At 40.2% G+C, this 24,769-nt stretch overlaps 1 protein-coding gene across 2 annotated transcripts; it reads left to right on the top strand.

The window, feature by feature from the left end:
- Positions 1–209: 209 nt before the first annotated feature.
- ZKSCAN2 (zinc finger with KRAB and SCAN domains 2) lies at positions 210–24,369 on the top strand. 2 transcript variants are annotated; one of them, XM_004439351.3, is made up of 7 exons: positions 210–1,293; positions 2,314–2,500; positions 4,873–4,964; positions 5,302–5,428; positions 14,724–15,407; positions 17,224–17,715; positions 20,227–24,369. In XM_004439351.3, exons 1-7 carry the CDS (start codon positions 889–891, stop codon positions 21,147–21,149), a joined length of 2,910 nt encoding a protein of 969 aa, XP_004439408.1. In that variant the 5' UTR covers positions 210–888; the 3' UTR covers positions 21,150–24,369. The 2 variants fall into 2 exon arrangements, with proteins under 2 accessions (XP_004439408.1, XP_087273294.1); XM_087417168.1 differs by having other exon boundaries at positions 2,302–2,500.
- The last annotated feature ends 400 nt before the right edge of the window (positions 24,370–24,769 follow it).

Here is a 24,769-nt window from a genome sequence, read left to right as displayed (position 1 = left end):
GGGTCTCGCTGCGTCCCTCCCCCTCGGGGAACATCCTCTCCGCTCCTCGTCATTCCTACAGTCCCACAGCTGCAAGTCACTGCGCTGCGCGCTCTCGCGAGAGTCCACGACACAACCCCCTCCTCCCAGGCCCTCGCCGGCTAGAAAGCTTCCCTTCCACCCCGCGGCGCGCCGTTGCGGGCGGCGCATGCGTGGCCGCGGCTCCCAGCGCCCCCCGCGCAGTCCGCGGCCGCGCGCGAGAAACCGGCAGTGCTCCGTGAGAGGCCCTGCTTCGTCCCCGCGTCTTCTCTCCCCTCAGGGGTGGAACCGCGTCGCGGCTTTTCCTCGGCGTGCGGAGGTTTATTGCCGCCTTCCTGGGACCCGGAAGAGCCCGGCGCTGGCCCCGAAGACCGCCGGCCCTCATCGGCCACGCGCGGCGGCCCGGGCGCGCCGCCGGCCTCGAGTCTGGAACCCGGCACCGGGCGGGGTCTGCACTTCCGGCCCCACCCACTCGAGGCCTCGCCTCGCGGGAGCCCGACCCGAGGGTATCTGACACACCCCCTCCCGGCCGGTTGTCCACCCCCGCCCATCCTTCGCTCAGTCCACGGGATTTTCCCCCTTGCTGTTTCCGACATTGCGCTAAAAGAGATGCACCCTGGAAAACCACATCGCGGAGACACTTCTTGTTTGGAGAAGAGGCCGAGTTTGGGGACCTTGGTACACAGGCACCTGTTCAAGGGCCTAGGATAGATTAGATTAATCAGCCTGGAGTACCCTGTTCTCCTGACACTGCCGTTTTTCCTGTCTACCTTCCCGCACTTCCACAACTGTTAAGCAGGTGGCTCTCGGAGGTTTGGTCTGTTTGAGTCTACTTTGAGCTAGACGTGAGGTTGAGCCCTGGGTTGGAGCATGGCTGCATCCCTGGACCCTCACATCGACGCGCCCCTGGAGGTTGAGGGATGCCTAATAATGAAGGTGGAAAAGGCCCCCGAGTGGGCATCGGAGCCCATTCTGGAAGGATCGGATAGCTCTGAGTCTGAGACCTTTCGCAGATGCTTCAGGCAGTTCTGTTATACGGATGTGACCGGACCCCATGAAGCTTTCAGTAAACTCTGGGAACTTTGCTGCCGGTGGCTGAAGCCAGAAATGCGTTCCAAGGAGCAGATCCTTGAGCTGCTGGTGATCGAGCAGTTTCTCACCATTTTACCCCAGAAGATTCAGGCGTGGGCACAGAAGCAGTGTCCGGAAAGTGGAGAAGAGGCGGTGGCCCTGGTAATACATTTGGAGAAAGAGACTGGAAGACTGAGACAGCAGGTGAGAGACGGTTTTCCAAATTTTCATAGTTAGCAAGAAGAGGGTGGGAAAGGCATAGAGGCAGGGATGCATTGTGGAAAGTGTTCATTATGGAAAGATAAATGGTACTAATGAAAGACCTTTAAAGTGAATCCACTTAAAAGGGATCAGAATTTCTTTTAAATAGAAAAAGAAAAGCTTTGGTTGAAATATTATCTTGCAAATGAAATGAAACGTTATGCACCTAAGTATTTGTTTTAAATGGTTGGCATAATGTTCCCCCCCCAAATTATGAGAAAACAATAATTGTAGTTCACAGGGTTTGACTTCTGCAGCTTGATCCTAAAGAGGGCGATTCTGCCCCCCCCCCCCAAAAGAAAGGACCTGGTCAGTTATCCCAGAGCCCTCTCTAATCCTTTAATATTACAATCGTGTCTTCCGAAGTGCCCTCAAAGCCATCATCCTTGTCACTCTTCTCCAGTTTAACTGCTGATCTTCATTTGTCGGTGGCTTTGCGTGCTCTTCTAGTTGTTTTTCAACAGCCCTTTCATTAACCTCATGAAATCCTGCAAGATTTGCAGTTTCACCTGGCACAGAATTTGCATTTATTTGCACAGAATTTGACTATCAGCAGGTTGCTGTGTTGGTCAGGGATAGACACTAGATGTGGAGATTAATTTTGTAAGTTTCCAGTTTACTAGTGAATTTATTTGTATTCGGATAACTTTTAGTTCTTTGTGAAGCTAATACTTGTGATGACTCAAATAATGACTATTCTAATAACGGCGGCTCTGTATCTCACTCTTGACAGATTTTATTCCAGGTATATTAGTAAAGAGCACTCTCTTGTTCCCTTATGTCCAGATTTCTGGACAGTACTATTAACCCAACACCCTCAGAGACTCCACTGGGAATGGAGTGAAATTTTTATTCCTTTTCACATCTTCTTTCCTTCTTTGATATCTTTCTTGGGGGAACTTGGCCCTGATCTGGCCCTCTTTTCCTCCCTCTTTCCATTATGGCATTGAGTTTATTTCCCAGGTTAACAGTCCTGTGCATTCAGAGAAGCAAGCCCCACTCGGAGCAGCATGGGAGGTAGCAGACTTTCAGCCAGAGCAGGTGGAGACCCAGCCCAGAGTGGTGTCTCAAGAGGAAGCTAGAAGCCTCCACTCAGGACACCAGGAGCAACTGAACCAAAAGAGAGAGCATCGACCCTTACCCAGGAATGGTAAGGAGAAGAACTCAGAGCATGCCCAGTGCAGACACCATGGCAGGTTTATTTTGTAGCCCTAACACTGACTTGCTCAGAGTAGGGTTACCGCCATACATATTAATAATAAATTAACTATTTGGGGAGAAAGACTTTGTTGGCTTCAAGAGTTGGGACTATGTGACGTAAATAAAAGGGATCTTGGGGCCAGCCTGGTGGCATAGTGGTTAAGTTTGCATGCTCTGCTTCAGCAGCCCAGGGTTCGCAGGTTCGGATCCCAGGCATGGACCCACGCACCACTCATCAGGCCGTGCTGTGGTGGCGTCCCCTATACAAAATAGAGGAAGATGGGCACAGATGTTAGCTCAGGGCTAATCTTCCTCAGCAAAAAAAAAAAAAAAAAAAGAGGAAGGTTGGCAATGGATGTTAGCTCAGAGTCGATCTTCCTCACAAAAAAATAAATAAATAAGATCTTAAAAGATGGAATCTGGGAAAACTTAGATTGCCCAAGCTGGCCTTGAAGTCTTGTAGCGTTATTGGGTTGTGTTTTTTAGTCCTGCCATGTATGTATGTGTATGTGTTCTTGGCTGACTATAAACAACTTGAAAAACCTGTTTGGAAAGGAACATAAGACTTTTATTTTCAAAAACTCAAGATCACAGGTAAGGCATCACAGAAGTTGCATATGAGGGGGATAAACAGTAAGACTTCATAGAGAAAGGACCATTGGTGTTCAAAGCTACCCTCGGCATTAATGAATCAAGTCAAAAGCAAGGAAATGAATCCCCTGTCCTTCCCAGTCCTGTGTGATCTCTCCATCCCCTGCAGTCTGGTGTTGGGTTTAAAGAGAGGAATAGAAAGATCCTGAATCTACAGTAAAAAGGCCTGGGTTTCTACCCTGTCTTTGCCCCCTCTCTATGTGGTCTTGGGCAAGTGATATGAAAAGGAGCATTAATGCATAGAGGTTAGGAGATTAACCTTTAGAGGCGGACAGCCTGGGTTTGAAACCTAGCTCTGCCGTTCATTATCTGTGTGGCCTTGGTCAGGTTATGTAACTTCTCAAACTTTCCATTTTCTCATCTGTAAAAGGAAAATAAGGTTGTTAGTGTAGATTAAATGAGGCAATGTAAAAGGGCCAGTGCATTATAGCGCTCAATAAACGTTAGTTTCCTTTCTTCCATAATGGCACAGTTATTTTTAAACTTCAAATCTGTCTGACTTACATAACCCCTCACCAAGAGGCAAGATTCACTACTACCATACCCCACCTCCTTATCCCTCCTCAAGTTCATATTATGATAGAATACATTGCAAATATTAATGGTTTCTGAATTATTCAGTGTGTGTTCATCAGCATCAAAGTTTCCTTGTTCACAAGAATTGGATGCTCTCAGTTACTTTAACTGATAAGCTTAGTCCGATAAATTCATGGTATTTTTGGGTTTTGCCGTCCTGGAGTGATAAGGAGTTCCTTAAGTGGAAAAGTTTGTTCTGTTGAGGTACTTACTGGGGTGTGGAAGACAGAAAATTTGAGGTATAGATATCACAGAAAGATGAATTCATTCTAAAGGAAGACCTGTGATTTCAGCCATATGTGCCTCAGGGAATAATATGTTTCCAAGGAAGTGATTCGATTTGCTTCTGTAGAAAGTAGTGGAGCAAGCTTTTGAGTTCTTGGTCACAGTAATATTTATTCTTGAAGTTTTCCCTAGATAGTGAGTTCTAGAGTGGAAGTTAGACCACAGATTGTGCTGTATATAAATTTATATATCTTCCTTCCATCTTTCAAGGCGTGTATTTGCCTGTAGTGTCCGGTACTGTGTATCTGTGTATGCTAACTTCTTTAGGATAGTATTCACTCACAGGGAATTAACTTACACTGGAGATCACAGACTGGTAACTCACGTCAGGCTACACTTGTTTTGTTTCACCTACAAAGAGTTTTTGGTTTTAGAGTTTTATTTGTTTTTTTTTTTTTAGTTCTCAAGGTTTAAAATCTTTTGATATTTTACATAAAAATCCAGATTTCTAGCTTCTCTTGAAAAACTTAGGAGCTCTGGGTATAGCAGGGGCATAGTCTCACAGTGCAGCATCAGCTGGAGCTGGGCACTGGCTGTGCTCTTTCAGTGAGACATGTGCTCTCCAGTTCCCCACAGGCCTTACCTGGCCCCTTTCATGCTGTGCTTTACCTGCTCACTCCCTGCAAGCATTTGCGTTTGTGAGCCCTGCTTTAGGGTACCGTGATTTGGGGCATTGTTCTGAACTCAATGAGAAAATGATCAATTTATATTTGTTGGTTTTTTATACATGTTCATTTCTTAAAAGGAGAAGCAGCATGAATTAAAGGGCCAGTTCCCAGAACACTAAATTGTTTCTTGCTCTTCTTGTAGCTCGGCCTTCTCCCTCGGTTCCTGCCCCTGCTGATGAATGGAATACTATAGATCAGGAAGTAACAACCACATGTCTTCCTGTTGGGTCCCAGGTAAGTTGTAATTGTTCTCTCTGGCCTTCCTTCCTAGGGTGTTCAGTCACAAAGATTTCCTGCACCTTCACTATCCTCAAACTTGTATACTCCCTCCAAGAGACTTCTTCCCATTGTTCCTTTTCCAGAAAAGACTGAACTCAGCCTTCTGAGTAATGGGACTCCTTGCTGGATCATCTCTCTTATGATTCTTTATAGTATCTCCTGCCTCATTTGGCCCATAACATACACTTGGTTCCTTGATTTTAATTCTATGTCTATGCTTCATCCATGATCGTTCATCCTTCAAAGACCCATGTGGTTATCTTGGTAGTCATTGCTGTTAGTGTTATTACAGGGACCAGTGAAAGATGTCCACATGACGAGAGGTTTTCCCTACAAAAAGAGTGTGCATCAGATTCCTGCTCACAGAGACCTCTACTGGGATATTAGGAAGGAGAATGTTGGGAACATGGTCTCCCTGGGTAAGTATTCTTTCCCTTTTCAAATAAAAGATTTGGGGATTTCTAATATATTCATTTCTGCTGATGATAAAATAGTTATAAATGTTACCTCTTAAAGGACCTCTATGGGTTGTCTAATCATTTCTGTGGTCTAGTATACCAAACCTAGTAATCACTTATCCACATTCTCTTACCTCACTCATTCCTTTCTTCTAGTTTGATATATATATGTATATTTTCTTATAATTTAGTGATTGAAACACTGGAGAGGCATTATATATGACTGCCATATTTATACTATTTAAATATAAACTTACACTCATCCACTAAACTAAAAGCTACATAAAGTCACAAGATCTTTTTAGGAATTGCTTTTGTTAAACTGTAGTAACCCCAACACTTTGAACAGAGCCTGACATATGGGTGGGTACCCAGCAACTATGTGTTGGATGGATGGAAATCTTATAAATGGAAGAAAAAAAGTAATTTCAATACAATAACTTTGATAGTGTATGTTGTAAATTATTTAAATAGCACAAATTTACAAGCACACATAACCACTGACGTGTAACTTTATAAGCACATTTTTTTATTCATGTCGTAATAGTTTATAACATTGTGAAATTTCAGTTATACATTATTATTTGTCAGTCACCATATTTATGTGCCCCTTTACCCCTTATGCCCATTCCCCAACCCCCTTCCCCTCTGGTAACCACTTATCTGTTCTCTTTGTCCATGTATTTGTTTATCTTCCATATATAAGTGAAATCATACAGTGTTTGTCTTTCTCTGTCTGGCTTATTTCACTTAACATAATACCCTCAATTCCATCCATGTTGTTGCAAATGGGATGATTTTGTCTTTTTTTATGGCTGAGGAGTATTTCATTGTGTGTATATATATACACACCACATCTTCTTTATCCATTCATCAGTCGATGGACACTTGGATTGCTTCTGCATCTTGGCTGTTGTGAATAATGCTGCAATGAACATAGGGGTGCATAAGTCTCTTTGAATTGTTGATTTCAAGTTCTTTGGATAAATACCCACTGGTGGAATAGCTGGGTCGTATGGTATTTCGATTTTAATTATTTGAGGAATCTCCATATTGCTTTCCGTAGTGGCTGTACCAGTTTGCATTCCCACCAGCAGTGTTTGAACGTTCACTTTTCTCCACATCCTCTCCATTTGTTATTTTTTGTCTTGGTAATTATAGCCATTCTAACAAGTGTATGGTGATATCTCATTGTAGTTTTGATTTGCATTTCTCTGATGATTAGTGATGTTGAACATCTTTTCGTGTGCCTGTTGGCCATCCTTATATCTTCTTTGGAAAAATGTCTCTTCATATCCTCTACGCATTTTTCGATCAGGTTGTTTGTTTTTTTGTTATTGAGTTGTATGAGTTCTTTATATATTTTGGAGATTAACCTCTTATTGGATATATGAGTTGCAAATATTTTCTCCCAGTTGGTGGGTTGTCTTTTCATTTTGTTCACGGTTTCCTTTGCCTTGCAGAAGCTCTTTAATCTGATGAAGTCCCATTTGTTTATTTTTTCTTTTGTTTCCCTTGCCCAAGTAGATATGGTGTTCAAAAAGATCCTTCTAAGACCAACGTCAAAGAGTGTACTGCCTATGTTTTCTTCTAGGAGTTTTATGGTTTCACATCTTACCTTCAAGTTTTCAATCCATTTTGAGTTGGTTTTTGTGTATGGCAAAAGATAATGGTCTACCTTCATTCTTTTGCATGTGGCTGTCCAGTTTTCCCAGCACCATTTGTTGAAGAGACTTTCCTTTCTCCTTTGTATATTCTTAGCGCCTTTGTTGAAGATTAGCTGTCCGTATATTTGTGGTTTTATTTCTGGGCTTTCAATTCTGTTCCATTGATCTGTGTGTCTGTTTTTGTACCAAAACCATGCTTTTTTTTTTTTTTTAATTTTTTGTTTATTGCAGTAACGTTGGTTTATAACATTGTATACATTTCAGGTGTACATCATTATACTTCTATTTCTGCATAGATTACATCATGTTCACCACCCAAATACTAATTACAACCCATCACCACACACATGTGCCTAATTATCCCTTTCGCCCTCTTCCCTCCCCCCTTCCCCTCTGGTAACCACCAATCCAATCTCTGTCTCTATGTGTTTGTTTATTGTTGTTATTATCTACTACTTAATGAAATCATACGGTATTTGACCTTCTCCCTCTGACTTATTTCACTTTGCATAATACCCTCAATGTCCATCCATGTTGTCACAAATGGCTGGATTTCATCGTTTCTTATGGCTGAGTAGTATTCCATTGTATATATATACCACATCTTCTTTATCCATTCGTCCCTTGATGGGCACTTAGGTTGCTTCCAAGTCTTGGCTATTGTGAATAACGCTGCAATGAACACAGGGGTGCATGTATCTTTATGCATTGGTGTTTTCAAGTTCTTTGGATAAATACCCAGCAGTGGAATAGCAGGATCATATGGTAGTCCTATCCTTGATTTTTTGAGGAATCTCCATACTGTTTTCCATAGTGGCTGCACCAGTTTGCACTCCCACCAGCAGTGTATGAGAGTTCCCTTCTCTCCACAACCTCTCCAACACATGTTGTTTCCTGTCTTGTTAATTATAGCCATTGTGACCGGCGTGAGGTGATAGCTCATTGTAGTTTTGATTTGCATTTCCCTGATAGTTAATGATTTTGAACATCTTTTCACGTGTCTGTTGGTCATCTGTATATCTTCTTTGGAGAAATGTCTGTTCAGGTCTTTTGCCCATTTTTTGATTGGGTTGTTTTTTTGTTGTTGAGATGCATCAGTTCTCTGTATATTTTGGAGATTAAGCCCTTATCAGATGTATGGTTTGCAAATATCTTCTCCCAATTGTTAGGATGTCTTTTTGTTTTGTTGATGGTTTCCTTTGCTGTGCAGAAGCTTTTTAGCTTGATGTAGTCCCATTTGTTTATTGTTTCTGTTGTTTCTCTTGCCCGATCAGACATGGTGCTTGAAAATCTGTTGCTAAGACTGATGTCGAAGAGCGTACTGCCTATGTTTTCTTCTAGAAGTTTCATAGTTTCAGGTCTTACATTCAAGTCTTTAATTCATTTGGGGTTAATTTTTGTGTATGGTGTAAGGTAAGGGTCTACTTTCATTTTTTTGCATGTGGCTGTCCAATTTTCCCAACACCATTTGTTGAAGAGCCTTTCTTTTGTCCATTGTATGTTCTTGGCTCCTTTGTCAAAGATGAGCTGTCCATAGATGTGTGGGTTTATTTCTGGGCTTTCGATTCTATTCCATTCATCTGTGTGTCTGTTTTTGTGCCAGTACCATGCTGTTTTGGTTACTATAGCTTTGTAGTATATTTTGAAATCAGGGAGTGTGATACCTCCAGCTTTGTTCTTTTTTCTCAGGATTCCTTTACTTATTCGGGGTCTTTTGTTGTTCCAAATAAATTTTAGGATTCTTTGTTCTATTTCTGTGAAAAATGTTGTTGGAACTTTGATAGGGATTGCATTGAATCTATAGATGGCTTTAGGAAGTATGGACATCTTAACTATGTTAATTCTTCCAAGCCAAGAGCATGGAATATCTTTCCATTTCTTTGTGTCTTCTTCAATTTCTTTCAGCAATGTTTTATAGTTTTCGGTGTACAGCTCTTTCACCTCTTTGGTTAAGTTTATTCCTAGGTATTTTATTCTTTTTGTTGCAATTGTAAATGGGATGGTATTCTTAACTTCTCTTTCTGCTACTTCGTTGTTACTGTATAGAAATGCAACTGATTTTTGTATGTTGATTTTGTATCCTGCAACTTTACCATATTCATTTATTACTTTTAAAAGTTTTCTGGTGGATTCTTTAGGGTTTTCTATATATAAAATCATGTCATCTGCAAATAGTGACAGTTTCACTTCTTCCTTTCCAGTTTGGATCCATTTTATTTCTTTCTCTTGCCTGATTGCTCTGGCTAGGACTTCCAGTACTATGTTAAATAGGAGTGGTGACAGTGGGCATCCTTGTCTGGTTCCTGTTCTTAGAGGGATGGCTTTCAGTTTTTCACCATTGACGATGATATTAGCTGTGGGTTTCTCATATATGGTCTTTATTATGTTGAGGTACTTTCCTTCTATACCCATTTTATTCAGAGTTTTTATCATAAATGGATGCTGTATCTTGTCAAATGCTTTCTCTGCATCTATTGAGATGATCATGTGATTTTTATTATTCATTTTATTAATGTGGTGTATCACGTTGATTGATTTGCGAATGTTAAACCATCCCTGCATACCTGGAATAAATCCCACTTGATCATGGTGTATGATCTTTTTAACGTATTGTTGTATGTGATTTGCTATTATTTTGTTGAGGATTTTTGCATCGATGTTCATCAGTGATATCAGCCTGTAATTTTCTTTTTTTGTGTTGTCCTTGTCTGGTTTTGGTATCAGGGTAATGTCGGCTTCATAGAATGAGTTAGGGAGCTTCCCCCCCTCCTCAATTTTTTAGAAGAGTTTGAGAAGGATAGGTATTAAGTCTTCTTTGAATGTTTGGTAGAATTCACCAGGGAAGCCGTCTGGTCCTGGACTTTTATTTTTGGGGAGGTTTTTTATTACGGTTTCCATCTCCTTACTGGTGATTGGTTTATTCAAATTCTCTACTTCTTCTTGATCCAGTTTTAGAAGGTTGTATGATTCTAACAATTTATCCATTTCTTCCAGATTGTCAAATTGGTTGGCATATAGCTTTTCATAGTATTCTCTTATAATGTTTTGTATTTCTGAGGTGTCTGTTGTAATTTCTCCTCTTTCATTTCTGATTTTACTTATTTGAGCCTTCTCTCTTTTTTTCTTGGTGAGTCTAGCTAAAGGTTTGTCAATTTTGTTGATCTTTTCAAAGAACCAGCTCTTGGTTTTATTAATTTTTTCTATTGTTTTTTTGGTCTCTATTTCGTTTATTTCTGCTCTGATTTTTATTATTTCCCTTCTTCTACTGATTTTGGGCTTTGTTTGTTCTTCTTTTTCCAATTCCTTTAGGTGCATTGTTAGATTGTTTATTTGAGATTTTTCTTATTTGTTGAGATAGGCCTGTATTGCTATAAACTTTCCTCTTAGAACCGCTTTTGTTGTATCCCATAAATTCTGGCATGTCGTATTTTCATTTTCATTTGTCTCCAGGTATTTTTTGATTTCTTCTTTGATTTCTTCATTGACCCAGTCGTTGTTCAGTAGCATTTTGTTGAATCTCCACGTATTTGTGGCTTTTCTGATTTTCTTCCTATAGTTGATTTCTAGTTTCATACCATTGTGGTCAGAAAAGATGCTTGGTATTACTTCAATCTTCTTAAATTTATGGAGACTTGTTTTTTGGCCTAATATGTGATCAATCCTGGAGAATGTTCCATGTGCATTTGAAAAGAACGTGTATTCTTCAGCTTTTGGATGGAATGCTCTGTATATATCTGCTAGGTCCATCTGTTCTAGTGTATTATTTAAGGCCAGTGTTTCCTTATTAATCTTCTGTTTGGATGATCTATCCATTGGTGTAAGTGGAGTGTTAAAGTCCCCTACTATTATTGTGTTACTGTCTATTTCTGTTTTTATGTCTGTTAATAATTGCTTTATATATTTAAGTGCACCTACATTGGGTGCATAGATATTTACAGTTGTTATATCCTCTTGTTGGATTGTTCCCTTGATCATTATGTAATGCCCTTCTTTGTCTCTTTTTACAGTTTTTGTTTTAAAGTCTATTTTGTCTGATATGAGTACTGCTACCCCAGCTTTCTTTTCATTGCCGTTTGCATGGAGTATCTTTTTCCATCCCTTCACTTTCAGTTTGTGAGTGTCTTTAGGTCTGAAGTGTGTCTCTTGTATGCAGCATATATATGGGTCTTGTTTTTTTATCCAATCAGCCACCCTGTGCCTTTTAATTGGAGGATTTGGTCCATTGACATTTAAAGTAGCTATTGATAAGTATGTACTTACTGCCATTTTTTAACTTTTGTTTTTCTCAGTGTTTTAGTAGTCCTTCTCTATTCCCTTCTTCTTCTATACAGAATTGATGGTCTCTTTAGTTTGACCTCTGTCTGAAAGCTCTACTCTTTAACTCCCCTCCTCCCTCCTTTTATGTTTGTGATATCATATCTAACCTCTTTTTTGTGCATTTGTATCCATTACCCTCTTATCATGGAAATAGATAATTTTTCCTATTTGTGGTCTTCTCTTTTCCCCTTAAATCAGTCCCTTTAACATTTCTTGTAGCACTGGTTTCTTGGTGACAAACTCCTTTAATTTTTGCTTGTCTGGGAAATTTTTGATCTCTCCTTCTATTTTGAATGATAACCTTGCTGAGTAGAGTATTCTTGGCTGTAAGTTTTTTCCTTTTAGCACTTTAAATATATCATGCCATTCTCTTCTAGCCTGTAAGGTTTCTGCTGAGAAGTCAGCTGATAGCCTTATGGGGTTTCCTTTGTATGTAACTTGACTTTCTCTTGCGGCTTTTAGGATTCTCTCTTTATCTTTAATTCTGGACATTTTAATTATGATGTGTCTTGGTGTGGGCCTCTTTGGGTTTATCTTGTTTGGGGCTCTCTGTGCTTCCTGTACCTGGATGTCTGTTTGCTTCCTTAGGTTAGGGAAGTTTTCATCTATTATTTCTTGAAGTAGATTCTCTGCCCCTTTGTCTCGCTCTTCTCCTTCTGGGATACCTATAACATGGATGTTAGCGTGCTTGATGTTGTCCCGGAGGTCCCTTAGACTGTCCTCACTCTTTTTAATTCTTTTCTCTTTTACCTGTTCAGCTTGGGTAATTTATTCTAGCCTTTCGTCCAGCTCACAGATCTGTTCTTCTGTATCCTCTACTCTGCTTTTGAGTCCCTCTAGTGAATTTTTCATTTCCAGCAATACCATGCTATTTTGATTACTATAGCTTTGTAGTATATTTTGAAGTCAGGGGTTGTGATGCCTCCAGCTTTGTTCTCTTTTCTCAGGATTGCTTTAGCTATTTGGGGTCTTTCGTTGCCCTATGTGAATTTTAGGATTATTTGTTCTATTTCCGTGAAGAATGTCGTTGGGATTCTGATTAGGATTGCATTGAATCTGTAGATGGCTTTAGGTAGTATGGACATTTTAACTATGTTTGTTCTTCCAATCCATGTGCATGGAATATCTTTCCATTTCTTTATATCATCATCAATTTCTTGCAATAATGACTTATAGTTTTCATTGTGTAGTTCTTTCACCTCCTTGGTTTAATTTATTCCTAGATATTTTATTCTTTTTGTTGCGATTGTAAATGGGATTGTATTCTTGAGTTCTCTTTCTGTTAGTTTGTTATTAGAGTATAGAAATGCAACTGATTTTTGTAAGTTGATTTTGTAGCCTGCAACTTAGCTGTAGTTGTTGATTTTTTCTAATAGTTTTCTGATGGATTCTTTAGGGTTTTCTATATATAAGCAAAGTTTTGAAGGATTATGTCATCTGCTTTAGCAGTAGGAGTAGTACGATTCTTTCATATGTGAACTACAAGTCAGAGACTAGTTATGAATAAAATTATAGGCCTAAAAAGTGCACTAGTACACACTATAGATACTGTAGACCTGTTCTGTCCAGTAGGGTAGCCGCTAACCACACATGACTATTTAAGTTTAAATTTATAAAATTAATTAAAGGTAAAAATTGAGTGCCTCAATGATGGTAGCCATGTTTAACGTATTCAGTAGCTGTATTGGACAGCACAGTTATAGAACATTTCCATCATCACAGACAGTTCTCTTGGACAATGATGCTATGTGTAGATGCTAAAGTATAGAGATTATAAAATGGGCCATGTCACACTAAATGAATAAAGATAAACCAACCATTGTTTATAATTAGAAAGCAAAAAAAGCAGTTGAAAAGAATGACCAACTTAAGAGGACACTGATGACACACTAGCACCACAGCGCTCATCCCAAAACAGCAGGCATCCTAGCCGTCTGCCTGGTTGTGTATATGATAGATGTGTCCCAGCGTTGCCTGGCATCACATAGCATCCAGACCTAATAAAATGCTGAATTAGAGTCCTTAGTAAAATCTGCCACGAGTAGGATAGGGACCTTACTTTGAGAATTCATATATAGCCCAGCCCCTTCATGTGTAATTATGTATGGAAAGACCCAGGCCCAGAGACGCCTGACCCAGTCTTTTATCATAGATTGTAAATTGACGGCTCATGGGCTGAATCTAGTCTACACACATATTTTGGCCTTGCATAGGGTTTTGATTTAAAATTAGTTTGTAAATCTGGATTTCCAGTATCTCTTGAAAAATCAAACATCAGGCACCATGGGCCTACCTTCTTACGTAAGCAGCGATCATCCACCACTGAATAAAGGAGCTCATGTGAACTGCAACTGTTCTCACTCCAGCTGCCTCACTCGTTTACATTGATAATTGAGCTTTCATTGTCTCTACACTTATTTCTGTCATGTAGAAATAAAGAGCAAGTCTCCATCCCCAGGGTTCTTTCAGGAATAATTTGATTTGATGCTGCTGCTCTAGAATTCCATGAAGCTTCTGTGTGTGTTGTCTAGAGAAAAAAACTGAATTTTATTATATACCGACTGGGCATTGGACACTTTGCAGATCATTTATTTAATATTCCCAGCACTTCTTTGAATAGATGATGTTATTCCCCAGAAAACTGAGGTTCAAAGAGATTTAGTAAGTGGTGGAGCTAGGATTCAAATTTAAGACATGTTGATCTCTACAGTATCGAAAGGTAACAGACTCTCAATTTGCTTCCCTATTCTTATATCTGTTTCCCGTTAACCTTGGCAGATCTATCCAAAAATTTTTGACTTCTCGTCTCTCATAGCCCCAGTGTGTATATATGTGTGTGTGTTGGGGTGGGGGTAGGGGGAGGTGGGGAGCAGATATAAGCACACTTTATTTTATAAGTAACAGATACTGGTTAGGAGCATACTCTGAACCTAACACAATGTTAGATACTGAGAGGGAATCAAACTTAATAAAATATGTTTCTTACTCTTTAAGCTTTTCCTTTAAGAACTAGCTTGGGAAAGAGGTGATACGTACGTGAGAAGTAAAAGGATAGTGTAAATTAGTAGATGATTATGCCAAAGAACTCACGTAAGAATAACCATAATGAGCACTGTCATGGTTGAGGAAGGCTCTAGAAGAGAAGTGAATTAGACAAGACCTTTAAAAAATAGGTGTGAACAAGCGGTCCAGGAGAGCACGCTACAGCAGAAGATTGGGGCATGTAGTAATGACCTCTGTGTCTAGCATGAAATATGTTTTTCTTACTGTAGGAAGTACAGTGTCTACATCTAACAAGATAGCCCAGTTGGAGCAAAGAAAGGAGCCATGGACCATAGGTCTACATTCCTCTAATAAAAGGAATATTCTACGAAACAACTATGTCAAGGAAAAGTCAGTTCATGCTATTCAGATCCCTGTAAGGAATGCAGGGAAAACGTGGAGAGAGCAGCAACAGTGGGGTTTAGAAGATGAAAAAATAGCAGGCGTGCATTGGAGCTATGAGGAAACTAAGACTTTTCTTGCAATTCTCAAAGAGTCTCGCTTTTATGAAACTCTTCAGGCTTGTCCCCGAAATAGCCAGGTATATGGTGCTGTAGCTGAATGGTTACGAGAATGTGGCTTCCTCCGAACACCAGAACAGTGTCGGACCAAGTTCAAAAGTCTCCAGAAGAGCTATCGAAAAGTGAGAAATGGCCACGTGCTAGAACCCTGTGCCTTCTTTGAGGACATGGACGCTTTGTTGAACCCTGCAGCCTATGCTTCATCCACTGATAAGACAAGGGACATTATATCTCTCCCCAGACTAAAGAGAATTGGTCTCAGTGCTAAAGAACAGATCAGTTTGGTGGAGGAGGAAGAAGCAGCAGAAGAATCTGATGGTGGTGAAATGGGCGTTGAATTTATCCGGAAGTCTGAGATTCGTGGTGCCCCTGTCTTGTTTCAAAACCTGAGTGGTAAGAATTGTGCTCTTTTTTCTGGTATGAAAATGGATGGTGTAGTCTTATGGAAAGATGAGTAGTCCAGGAGTGACCAGACCTGGGGAGTGCTGTCAGGCACACCGTGCCACGTATCACTGTGATTGGCCAGATCACTGAATGTACTCTCAGGTGTTTGTTGCTGCCCCCGTGCAGTCTGATTACCAGCACCGACTGGCCGTGGTTAGAGCACAGCATGGACTTCGAGTATTTGGGGCATGTGGAAGGAAGATCAGTGGAGTCAAAGTGTTCTAAGGAACTGACACTATTTGAGAATTGATGTAAAGCAGTCAGTTATATTAGATTGTGATAAATCAGGAATACATTATTATACTATCTAGGATAACCCGTAAAAGAATGTGTAACTAAAGTTAAAAGAGTGAAAAAAGTGGAATTCTAAAATACAAGAAAGGAAAGAAAAAGGAACTCAAACTAGATGAGTCAAGTCGGAAAAAAGCAGTAAGATAGTAGATGTAAATCCAAATATGTCATTAGTTGCAAGCTTAAAAGACTAAGACTGTCAGACATTTAAAAAAAAAAACTATCTGTTGCTTACAAGAGATATATCTTAAATATAAGAACACAAAGACAGTGAAATTAAAAGAATAGAAAAAGATATATCATGCACAAGAAAGCTGGTATTGAAATTTGGGGACTGGGGCATGCAGAACTAAACTGCCAGTTAATAACTTGTGACAATAGATGCATCATGTAAGTACTTTGAGCTTCAATTTTGTCATCTGTAAAATATGACTAAGAAGGCCAGGATTGTTGTTAGTGTTAAATGAGACAATAAAGATGAAGGCAGTCTGCAAATGCTAAAATGCAGTAAAACGTTGCCTGGTATCACTGTTATTAGTAATGTTTCTCTACTTCACTCTGTGAAAAGATGATAAGTTCTTAGAAAGAATGGAAAAATAAACCGGACTGGGAGAGCTGGAAGTATACTCATGATTATACCTATTCAAAAGAAACATCTCGGGGAAAAGATGGGAAGATGCGTTATGCATATACAGGTATTCACCAGTCTGGAAATCCATAGGCATGAGGATGGGGTTCTTTGGGGGGGGTCTCAAATATGAAAATCCAGTGACAGGACTGGGAGAGACTACCCAGTGAGATGGAGGATAGAAATGACTTTTTCCTACTACAGATTACAAAACACAGAAAAAGCGTGTTTAACAAACTGAATAGATTTATTCTGCTATAAAAGCAGAAAATCTACTTGTCTTGCAGATCATTTCGTCTCTCAAGGGAGAAGACTCAGGGACATCAAAGACCACTCTGGACATAGTTCTGGTCTTTAAGGAAGACTGGTTAAAGAAGCGATAGGAACTTTGTAGGGGAAGTTCCTATTGGGTGTCCTAGGCTGTTATTCTTAACCATTTTGAAAAGACAGCTGAATCCTTAGTTATTCACCATAGCAATGGAAGATTTGGGGGACTGCATTTTTACTCTACCAAGTAAATTTTGAGATCAGTTTATCAATTTCATTTAAAAAATGCTATTGGGATTTTGACTTTCTAGATTCATTTGAGAATTGATATCTATACAACTTGAGTCTTCATATCCAGAAACATAGTGTGTCTCCATTTTTTCTAGTTCTTTTATGGTTTTCAATAAAATATAGATTTTTCTATACAGACCTTCTCATTTCTTTCAAAGCTTATTCTCAGACATATCATAGTTTCTGTTGCTACTGTGAATGGGATTTGTTTTCTTTTACCCTTTATATGTTGTATATAAGAAAATATATACTATTCTTATATCTTTGAATTTTATCCTTGAATGGCAGGAGTGCACTGGGGCTACGAGGAAACCAAGACTTTTCTTGATATCCTCCGTGAGACTCGGTTTTATGAAGCACTTCAAGCCTGTCATCGGAAGAGCAAGTTGTATGGGGCTGTGGCTGAACAACTGCGAGAGTGTGGCTTCCTGCGGACACCAGAGCAGTGCCGGACCAAGTTCAAAAGCCTTCAGAAGAGTTACCGCAAAGTGAAAAATGGTCACGTGCTAGAGTCCTGCGCGTTCTACAAGGAGATGGATGCCCTGATTAACTTCCGGGCATCTGCCCCTTCCACCAACACCCCAGAAGAAGTCCTGTTACCCTCAAGGCAAGAAAGAGAGGATATTGAGATTGAACCCCAGGAACCTACAGACTGGGAACCTGAGGAGACCTCACAGGAGGCAATATTAGAAGACTCTGGCAGTGAGAGAATGAGTGAGGAGGAAATTTTACAAGAGCCAGAATTCCAGGGACCTCCAGATCTGCTGCAAAGCCCAAGTGGTAAGGATCATGAAAAAGTTGTAGTCTAAAAGATGAAGAAGTGTGATTTGCTGAAAAAACAGTAGCTATGGCACATCACTTATGAATATTTATTCATTAAACAAATAATTGAGTGTCCTTTGCTGTTTGAGGAACAAGGGATATAGCAGTGAATTTAAAAAACGTCCCTGGGGGCCAACCTGGTGATGTAGTGGGTAAGTTCGCATGCTCCGCTTTGGTGGCCTGGAGTTTGTGGGTTCAGTTCCCAGATGCACACCTTCACACTGCTCATCAAGCCATGCTGTGGCAGCATCCCACATACAAAATAGGGGAAGATTGGCACAGATGTTAGCTCAGGGCTAATATTCCTTAAGCAAAAAGAGGAAGATTGGCAACAGATGTTAGATCAGGGCCAATCTTCCTCACCAAAAAAAAAAAAAAAAAAAAGTCCCTGTTCTCATGGTGCTTCTATTCAAGGAGCACTCGATTTTTGTCTCTATGGGTCAGGCAATGTTTTATATCCCTTGGAAATACTGTGGGGAAGAAGAAGTTGGAATTATATGTGAAAACAAAACTCAGATAAAGGAAGTGTTGTCAATAAGCTCAAAACAGATAATATCTCAATTATGTGTGATGTCCATAAGAAAAAGGATAGGCAGAGACAAAATGAGAGGGAGACTTTATTCTGGTTCTGAGCTCCACCTACGTATTTCCCACTGACTGCTGGATGCCACCATGGGCATCTCACCAGCAGCCCAGACTTAAAATTTTCAAAACTTCCTTCCCACAGCAGGGCTCTTCCCTGTGTCCTCCCAGAGGTCATCCAGACTAACTTAGAGATATTTTTGATGTCTTCTCTCTCATTATTTACATCCAGGCAGATGGCACTTTTAGTTACCACAACCACTACCCTAGTTCAGTCTTTCTCCGTCTCTTGCCTAGACTATTGTAAAAATCTCCAGAGTGGTTTTCTCCATCACACTTGTATGAAGATTCCACCACCATCCTTAATCTGAGCTCATCTTCTCTTTCTAGACTACCTGTTATATTTTTCTTCCAGCACTCTGAACTTATTCAAAACAAATGTTAGAGAAGGAAGTTCATGTATAGGCTTGCTGATAGTATTTATATGGGAACTTGTAGTACGAAGGCTGAAACTGTTAAGTCCTACGAAACCCTGGTTTGATAGGTCTGGAAACAAAGTCCTTTGCTACCATCTCTTGTGAATCTTGTTTTTTAAGATGAGCTCCAGACCTGTCATCAAATTATCAGGCTCTGTCTGAACCAACTCCTAGGCTGTGACTTCCTCTAAATCCCAGAACAGTGTTGGACCCAATCAGAACATTTCAAAAGAACTACTGTTAAATGAAAGATGGCATTGTTAGGGCTTGTAAGTTAATGGATTGATTGATGGCCGTCCTCTTCTCCCCAGCCTGTGCCACAGCGGCCCCACTTGGGACTGAGCAGCAGTTTCAACTCAGTGTGTGGAAGGAAAGTCATGTTGAAACTGGCAAGTAGAAACAAGGCAGTATAGAAAAATGATTAAGAACAAGGCTTGGGAATCAAACAAACCTGGATTGGGCCTAAGTTACACAGCTTCTGAAATATTTATGGATTGGAAAAAATGACATCTGGAATTTGCTTCAAAATAATCTGGGTGGAGGGAGCAGGAAGTGTGTGGGAATGGAAATGAAACAAGATTGACCATGAGCAGATCTTGTTACAGCTGGGTAAATGATTCATGGAAGTTCGTTGTACATACTATTCTCTACTTTTCTGTGTGTTTGAATTTTCCATAATAAAAAGTTAATACAAAACCACAGTTAATAAGTGACCAGGATGGAATCAGAACAGAGCTGTCTGACTCTGAAGCCTGTGTCTCTTCACCGTATTATACTCTCTGTCCAGAAAACTTCTTGGAAAAGCTGCAATCCAAGATGTACCTTGTAGTAAATGTGGGATGTAGATGAAGGAATGAGAAGATAATTCCAGTTTGGGGAACAGTGAGAATTAATATTTGAATTAGTATGGTTTTTGTGTGAGACAGCCAGAAAAGCAAAGTGACAGGAACTTTTGAGGAGAAGAAAAAAAGACTCTTGGGTAGGATATGATTAGATATTGATGAATTTAGAAGTCCATTGAAAAACTTGGACTTGATCTCTAGAATATACTCTAACCATCTGTGTAGTATAGTGTATTTTAGTATAGATATGAAATTTGAAAGCAGGATGAATTGGAGTAGAACTTCAGGGGGGTAAGCTAAGTTGCTCCCATGTTAATCAGGGTATGCGTCGGGAATAATGGCTTGGATTATAATTCAATTCAGAAAACATTTCCAAAGGCCTACTGCATGCTGGGTATTATAGGCTGTTCACGGAACTGAATGAAAATAGGGCATGATGAATCAGGGAAGAGTAACAGGACCCAAGGCTGGTGAGGTATACAGGGATCCTAACATATGAAACCTTGTAGACCATGTTTTTTATGTTAATACGGGCCTGGTCTGAAATTTTTATGGTCTTTTTTTTTCAGGTTTTGAAATTGGAGGTAGTATCAAGGAGGATGCGACACAGGTAATATATAAAGACACGGAGCAGCATAGGGTGTTAATAGAAAAGTCTAAAAGGGTAGTTTCCCAGAATACTGATCCGGGTAAATATCATAAAAGGGAATGCATCTCAGGAAGACAATGGGAAAGCCTTCAAGGAATCAGACAGGGAAAGCTGATGTCTCAGCCTAGAGATTTAGGGAAAGTTGTAGTACATCAGAGGCCTTTCATGGGGAAGAGACCCTATAGGCTTCTCAAATACGGAGAAAGCTTTGGAAAGAGTGCTCGTCTTATGTGCCGGATGACCCATCAGAAGGAAAATCCTTATAAGTGTGGTGTCTGTGGGAAGGGCTTTGGTAGAAGCAGGAGCCTAATCAGACACCAAAGAATCCACACAGGAGAAAAACCTTTTAAATGTCTTGACTGTGGGAAAAGCTTTAATGACTCCTCAAACTTTGGTGCCCACCAGAGAATCCACACAGGGGAGAAGCCCTACAGATGTGGAGAGTGTGGAAAATGCTTTAGTCAGAGCTCAAGTCTTATTATACACCAGAGAACCCACACTGGAGAGAAGCCCTATCAGTGTGGAGAGTGTGGGAAAAGCTTTACCAACAGTTCTCATTTCAGTGCCCACCGGAGAGTCCACACTGGCGAGAATCCTTACAAATGTCTAGATTGTGAAAAGAGTTTCAATAACTGTACAAGACTTCGAGAACATCGGAGAATACACACTGGAGAGAAGCCCTACGGATGTGCCCTGTGTGGCAAACGTTTCAGTAAGAGTTCTGTTCTCACCAAACATCGGGAAGTCCATACGAGAGAAAAGTTTCTGCCACCTCCTCCCTTGATATATTCCCCGGAGAACCCACATAAGGGGAAGACTGATGAATTCAGGAAAACTTTTTGATGATGATCTCTTCTCTTCCTAAATGTCCCTTTAGCCATTTTACCCTAATCTCACTCTTGGAAGCAGTCTTTTCTTAGCTATAAAGTGTAATTCCCAAGATAACTTGAGAATATAATAAACTAAAGACTTGGACCCTGTTCTCACCTCTTCCTCTAACTTGATCAGTCTATTCCTTCTATGTGTCTCAACTTCTTTAATAAAGTGGAGAAGATAATAGTGTCTGAGTTCAGAATGAAATTCTCTTCAGTATGTTGAGGCCGCTGCTGTCAGATTACTAAGTCCAGCAACATTCAAGATCCTTCAGTGTAGGCAAGAGTTGTTTTCAAGGAGATAAAAAAATGCTGAAATTTTTTTTCACTCTCTACCACATGAGATCCTAGATTGAACTTGATCACCGAGTTTCATGTTTGGGTAGAACTTTCAGGAGTCTGATCAGAACCACATCAAATCCATCTTGGTTTTGAAGATACTCACAAAAGGAGATTGAAGATTTTATAGCTTCCTTCAGAGGTCTGTTGCAGTGTACCTTTTTTGTGTAAAGAAGTTGATCCAAATAGCTAGAGTCAAATCCCTGTATTGTCATTGAAGTCACGTTACTAATGCCTTGCCCTCCATAGAGGTGAGATACATTGAATCCCCCATCGTCCTTTGTATGCTAACCTTTTCTGTACCTGAGGACTGAAACCCCCTCGGCTGCTGCTTCTCCAACCTATAAGTAATCCACTTCCTTTTACTGTTTCTCGTTAAGTCCTACACTTACCTCTTAATTGTTCCGGGTGCTCTTGTCTGGCTCTTCTGAACTACCGTGCCCTCCTCAGATTGAATAGGATTCATACTCATGGTGTGTCTCATTAAAATAAAGTAGAATTTCAGACACGTTCTCGTTCTACCCTATAACTTCTCTGGTTCTTATTTAGAACATGACTAGTATGCTGGCATATTTTATGCCTCCCAACCCCACACTTCAATATAATATTATATAATAATAGTTTTCTAAAACTTTAAGGGGGTAGGGAAGAAGTGAGGTAGAGACTGGAAACATTTAATATTTCTAAGACCAGTTGGACTCTGTAGGCCTGCTTTAGATCAGATAGTCACCTCAGTCCAGACCAACACCTCCAGGTCTGTTTATTAAATATACCAGGCTCTTTCTGAGGCTTCTAGTCCCTCTTCAGAGGATCATAAACCTCACTGTAGAGCCCTGAGTAATTTATACAACTCTGCAGCTCACTGAGTGAAAGTGGAAATATTTACAGAAATTTCCAATCCAGAACACCATTTTTGTTTTCCTCATTTACCTGTTTGAAAAATCTTTTTGATACCCCCCTAGCACTAGCCCAATAAGTATTGAAGGAAGAGTTCAGATAGGGAGATAGTTAACTCATTTATGAACATTTCAGATGAAACCTAGGAATTTGGTCATCCAAGGCTGACTGCTTCAGGATGAGGCCAGTGACATTTATACCCTTAATATGTAGATATCTAGGGTGGCTTTGCTTGGGGAGGGAGAAGTCGTAAGGTTAATGGAAAGATAACCAGAGTCAGGGCTGTATGTAGATTCTTCTTTTGATCTTATCTCTGCTTTCCTTTGTCAAATGCTCTCTTATTTGAAAACATCTGGAGATAATATTTTTCCTTTGAGTATGTTTGAATCTTTTGAAACTTGTTCAACAAAGTACCAAGGAGGGTAGGCAGTGGAGAGAGCAACCCAACTTATGATGCCAGTAGATAGGGTGTGGCCTAGTGGAAGGCAGATGACTCAGGTAAACATTGATAAATGTTTCTGATTGACATTTGTTAGAAATGTTATGATGATTCACGTCTCAGTAGGTTGATTTCCTCTGTGTTATCTGAATTATAGTCTTCTATTTGTAGGTGGAGTTTCTGCTGGTAGCGTGCCTAGCACAGTAAGATGTGTGTGGTGCCAGTGGCCGTGTGCTTATATTGTGTAAATATTCTGGAATTCCAACTCTAGAGAAGATGCACATTAGTAGAAATGACCACTTAGTAATATGGACGCAGGATTAATAATTATATAAAGCATGATTCAGGAAAGTAGATGATTTATTTATAAATATTTATTAAGCACTATATGTGTGAGGCTATGTTCTAGGCACAGTGAGGGATATGAGAACGAAAAAAGGCCTGGTGTCTGTACTCAAGGAACTTGCAATATTATAGAGAAAGTATCATAGCAAGAAGTAATGCCAGTTAGATTCATGTCAATTACAAAAGGTCACTAACAGTCATGAGAAAATCACCTTCACTTGCAAAGGAACTAAATTGCATAAAATCGTATTGTGTACCTCTGTCTCTCAACCTTCCCCAATGGCAGGAAAGGATCAAGACCCATTCTGTCTCCAGTGGAACAAACTGATTCTGTTGTCTCGTACCTCTGGGATCAAGCTGAGGTGAAATTTGGGTTCCCCTACCTGTATTCCTAATTGTAAATGGGCTGTTTGGACGAGTATTAAATTAACTTAATGAACTTTCTCTCTGTTCTGAAGAAATAGAAATCCTACCCACCATCTTAGACCAAGGCTACTTGTATTTTTATCTTTTTTCAGCTGGAACATGAAAGTCAAAAACAATAACCACACTCTGATTAATGTCTCGTATATCACATAACATTCCCTTTATGAAGATCCACAGGAAAAGGTTTTTTCTAGATTTTTGTACCAGGGAAAGATCTGATCCTAAGCAAAAAAAAAAAAGTTACTTTACAAACACTGTGATTTTTTATAACTTACTGCTTTTCTCTCTTTGTTCTGGCTGCTGGAAAACTCAAAACTTAGAAAAACAGAACTTAACAACTCACCACTACATGCAGCATCCGAGCCATACGGAACCCATTTTGTACTTAGGAAGAGGGGTGCTGTGAGCGGTCCAGGAGCTCGCTTAGTAAGGAGACAGGACAAATCACCCATGTTCAACAGCAGGCAGCCCCTGAGGCGCCTTGGCAGCCAATGGCAGGTAGCTGTGGTGAGGAAAGCCTATTTTGTGAGCTCCGGTTCCCCGTGACAGACAAGACTCAACTGTGAGGGAACTGGGGAAGCCCCAAGGGCAGGCGGTGTCTGAGTGACTTGTGTACCTTTAAGCCTTTGCCTCTGTCTGAATGCATTCCGAGTATAAATGTATGTCTATTCATTGTTTTGTATCAATGTTCGCTTAGATGTCTTCTTGAAAACTTGTATGTGAAATAAATGTCTAAAATAAACGACTCCTACTGGTGTTTGCCATAATTTAAAGGATGTCTTCTATTAGGGGGAAAGAGAACTTATCCAAGAGGTAATAAAAGCTGATCCTAGTAGCTAAAGAGAATTTCAGTCTCCTTCCAGTTCACTGCTCCCCTGACAACTATCGGGGATCTTCTGTGAGTCCACAGCTATTCTTGTGCAGCAGGCCTCTGATAGTTGTCACTGCCGTTGTCCCAAATAATGCTTGGCTCTAGTTCTAGGGTGGAATTAGCCTTGGATGCACAGACTGCATGTATTCTGGGTGAGGCACTCACCCACAGCCTTTATGGGGGAGCAAGTCTCTGCCACTTGCCCAAAGATACATTGTTGCTTTTGATTTACTATTTGATTTAAAGAGTTCCAGGGGTTTCCACTTAGTCCTTC

This window comes from Ceratotherium simum, chromosome 26 (assembly GCF_057802395.1).
Source record: "Ceratotherium simum simum isolate JZ-2026a chromosome 26, ASM5780239v1, whole genome shotgun sequence".
In the NCBI taxonomy this organism is placed as follows: Eukaryota; Metazoa; Chordata; class Mammalia; order Perissodactyla; family Rhinocerotidae; genus Ceratotherium; species Ceratotherium simum.
This window is presented reverse-complemented; position numbering and strand designations above follow the sequence as displayed.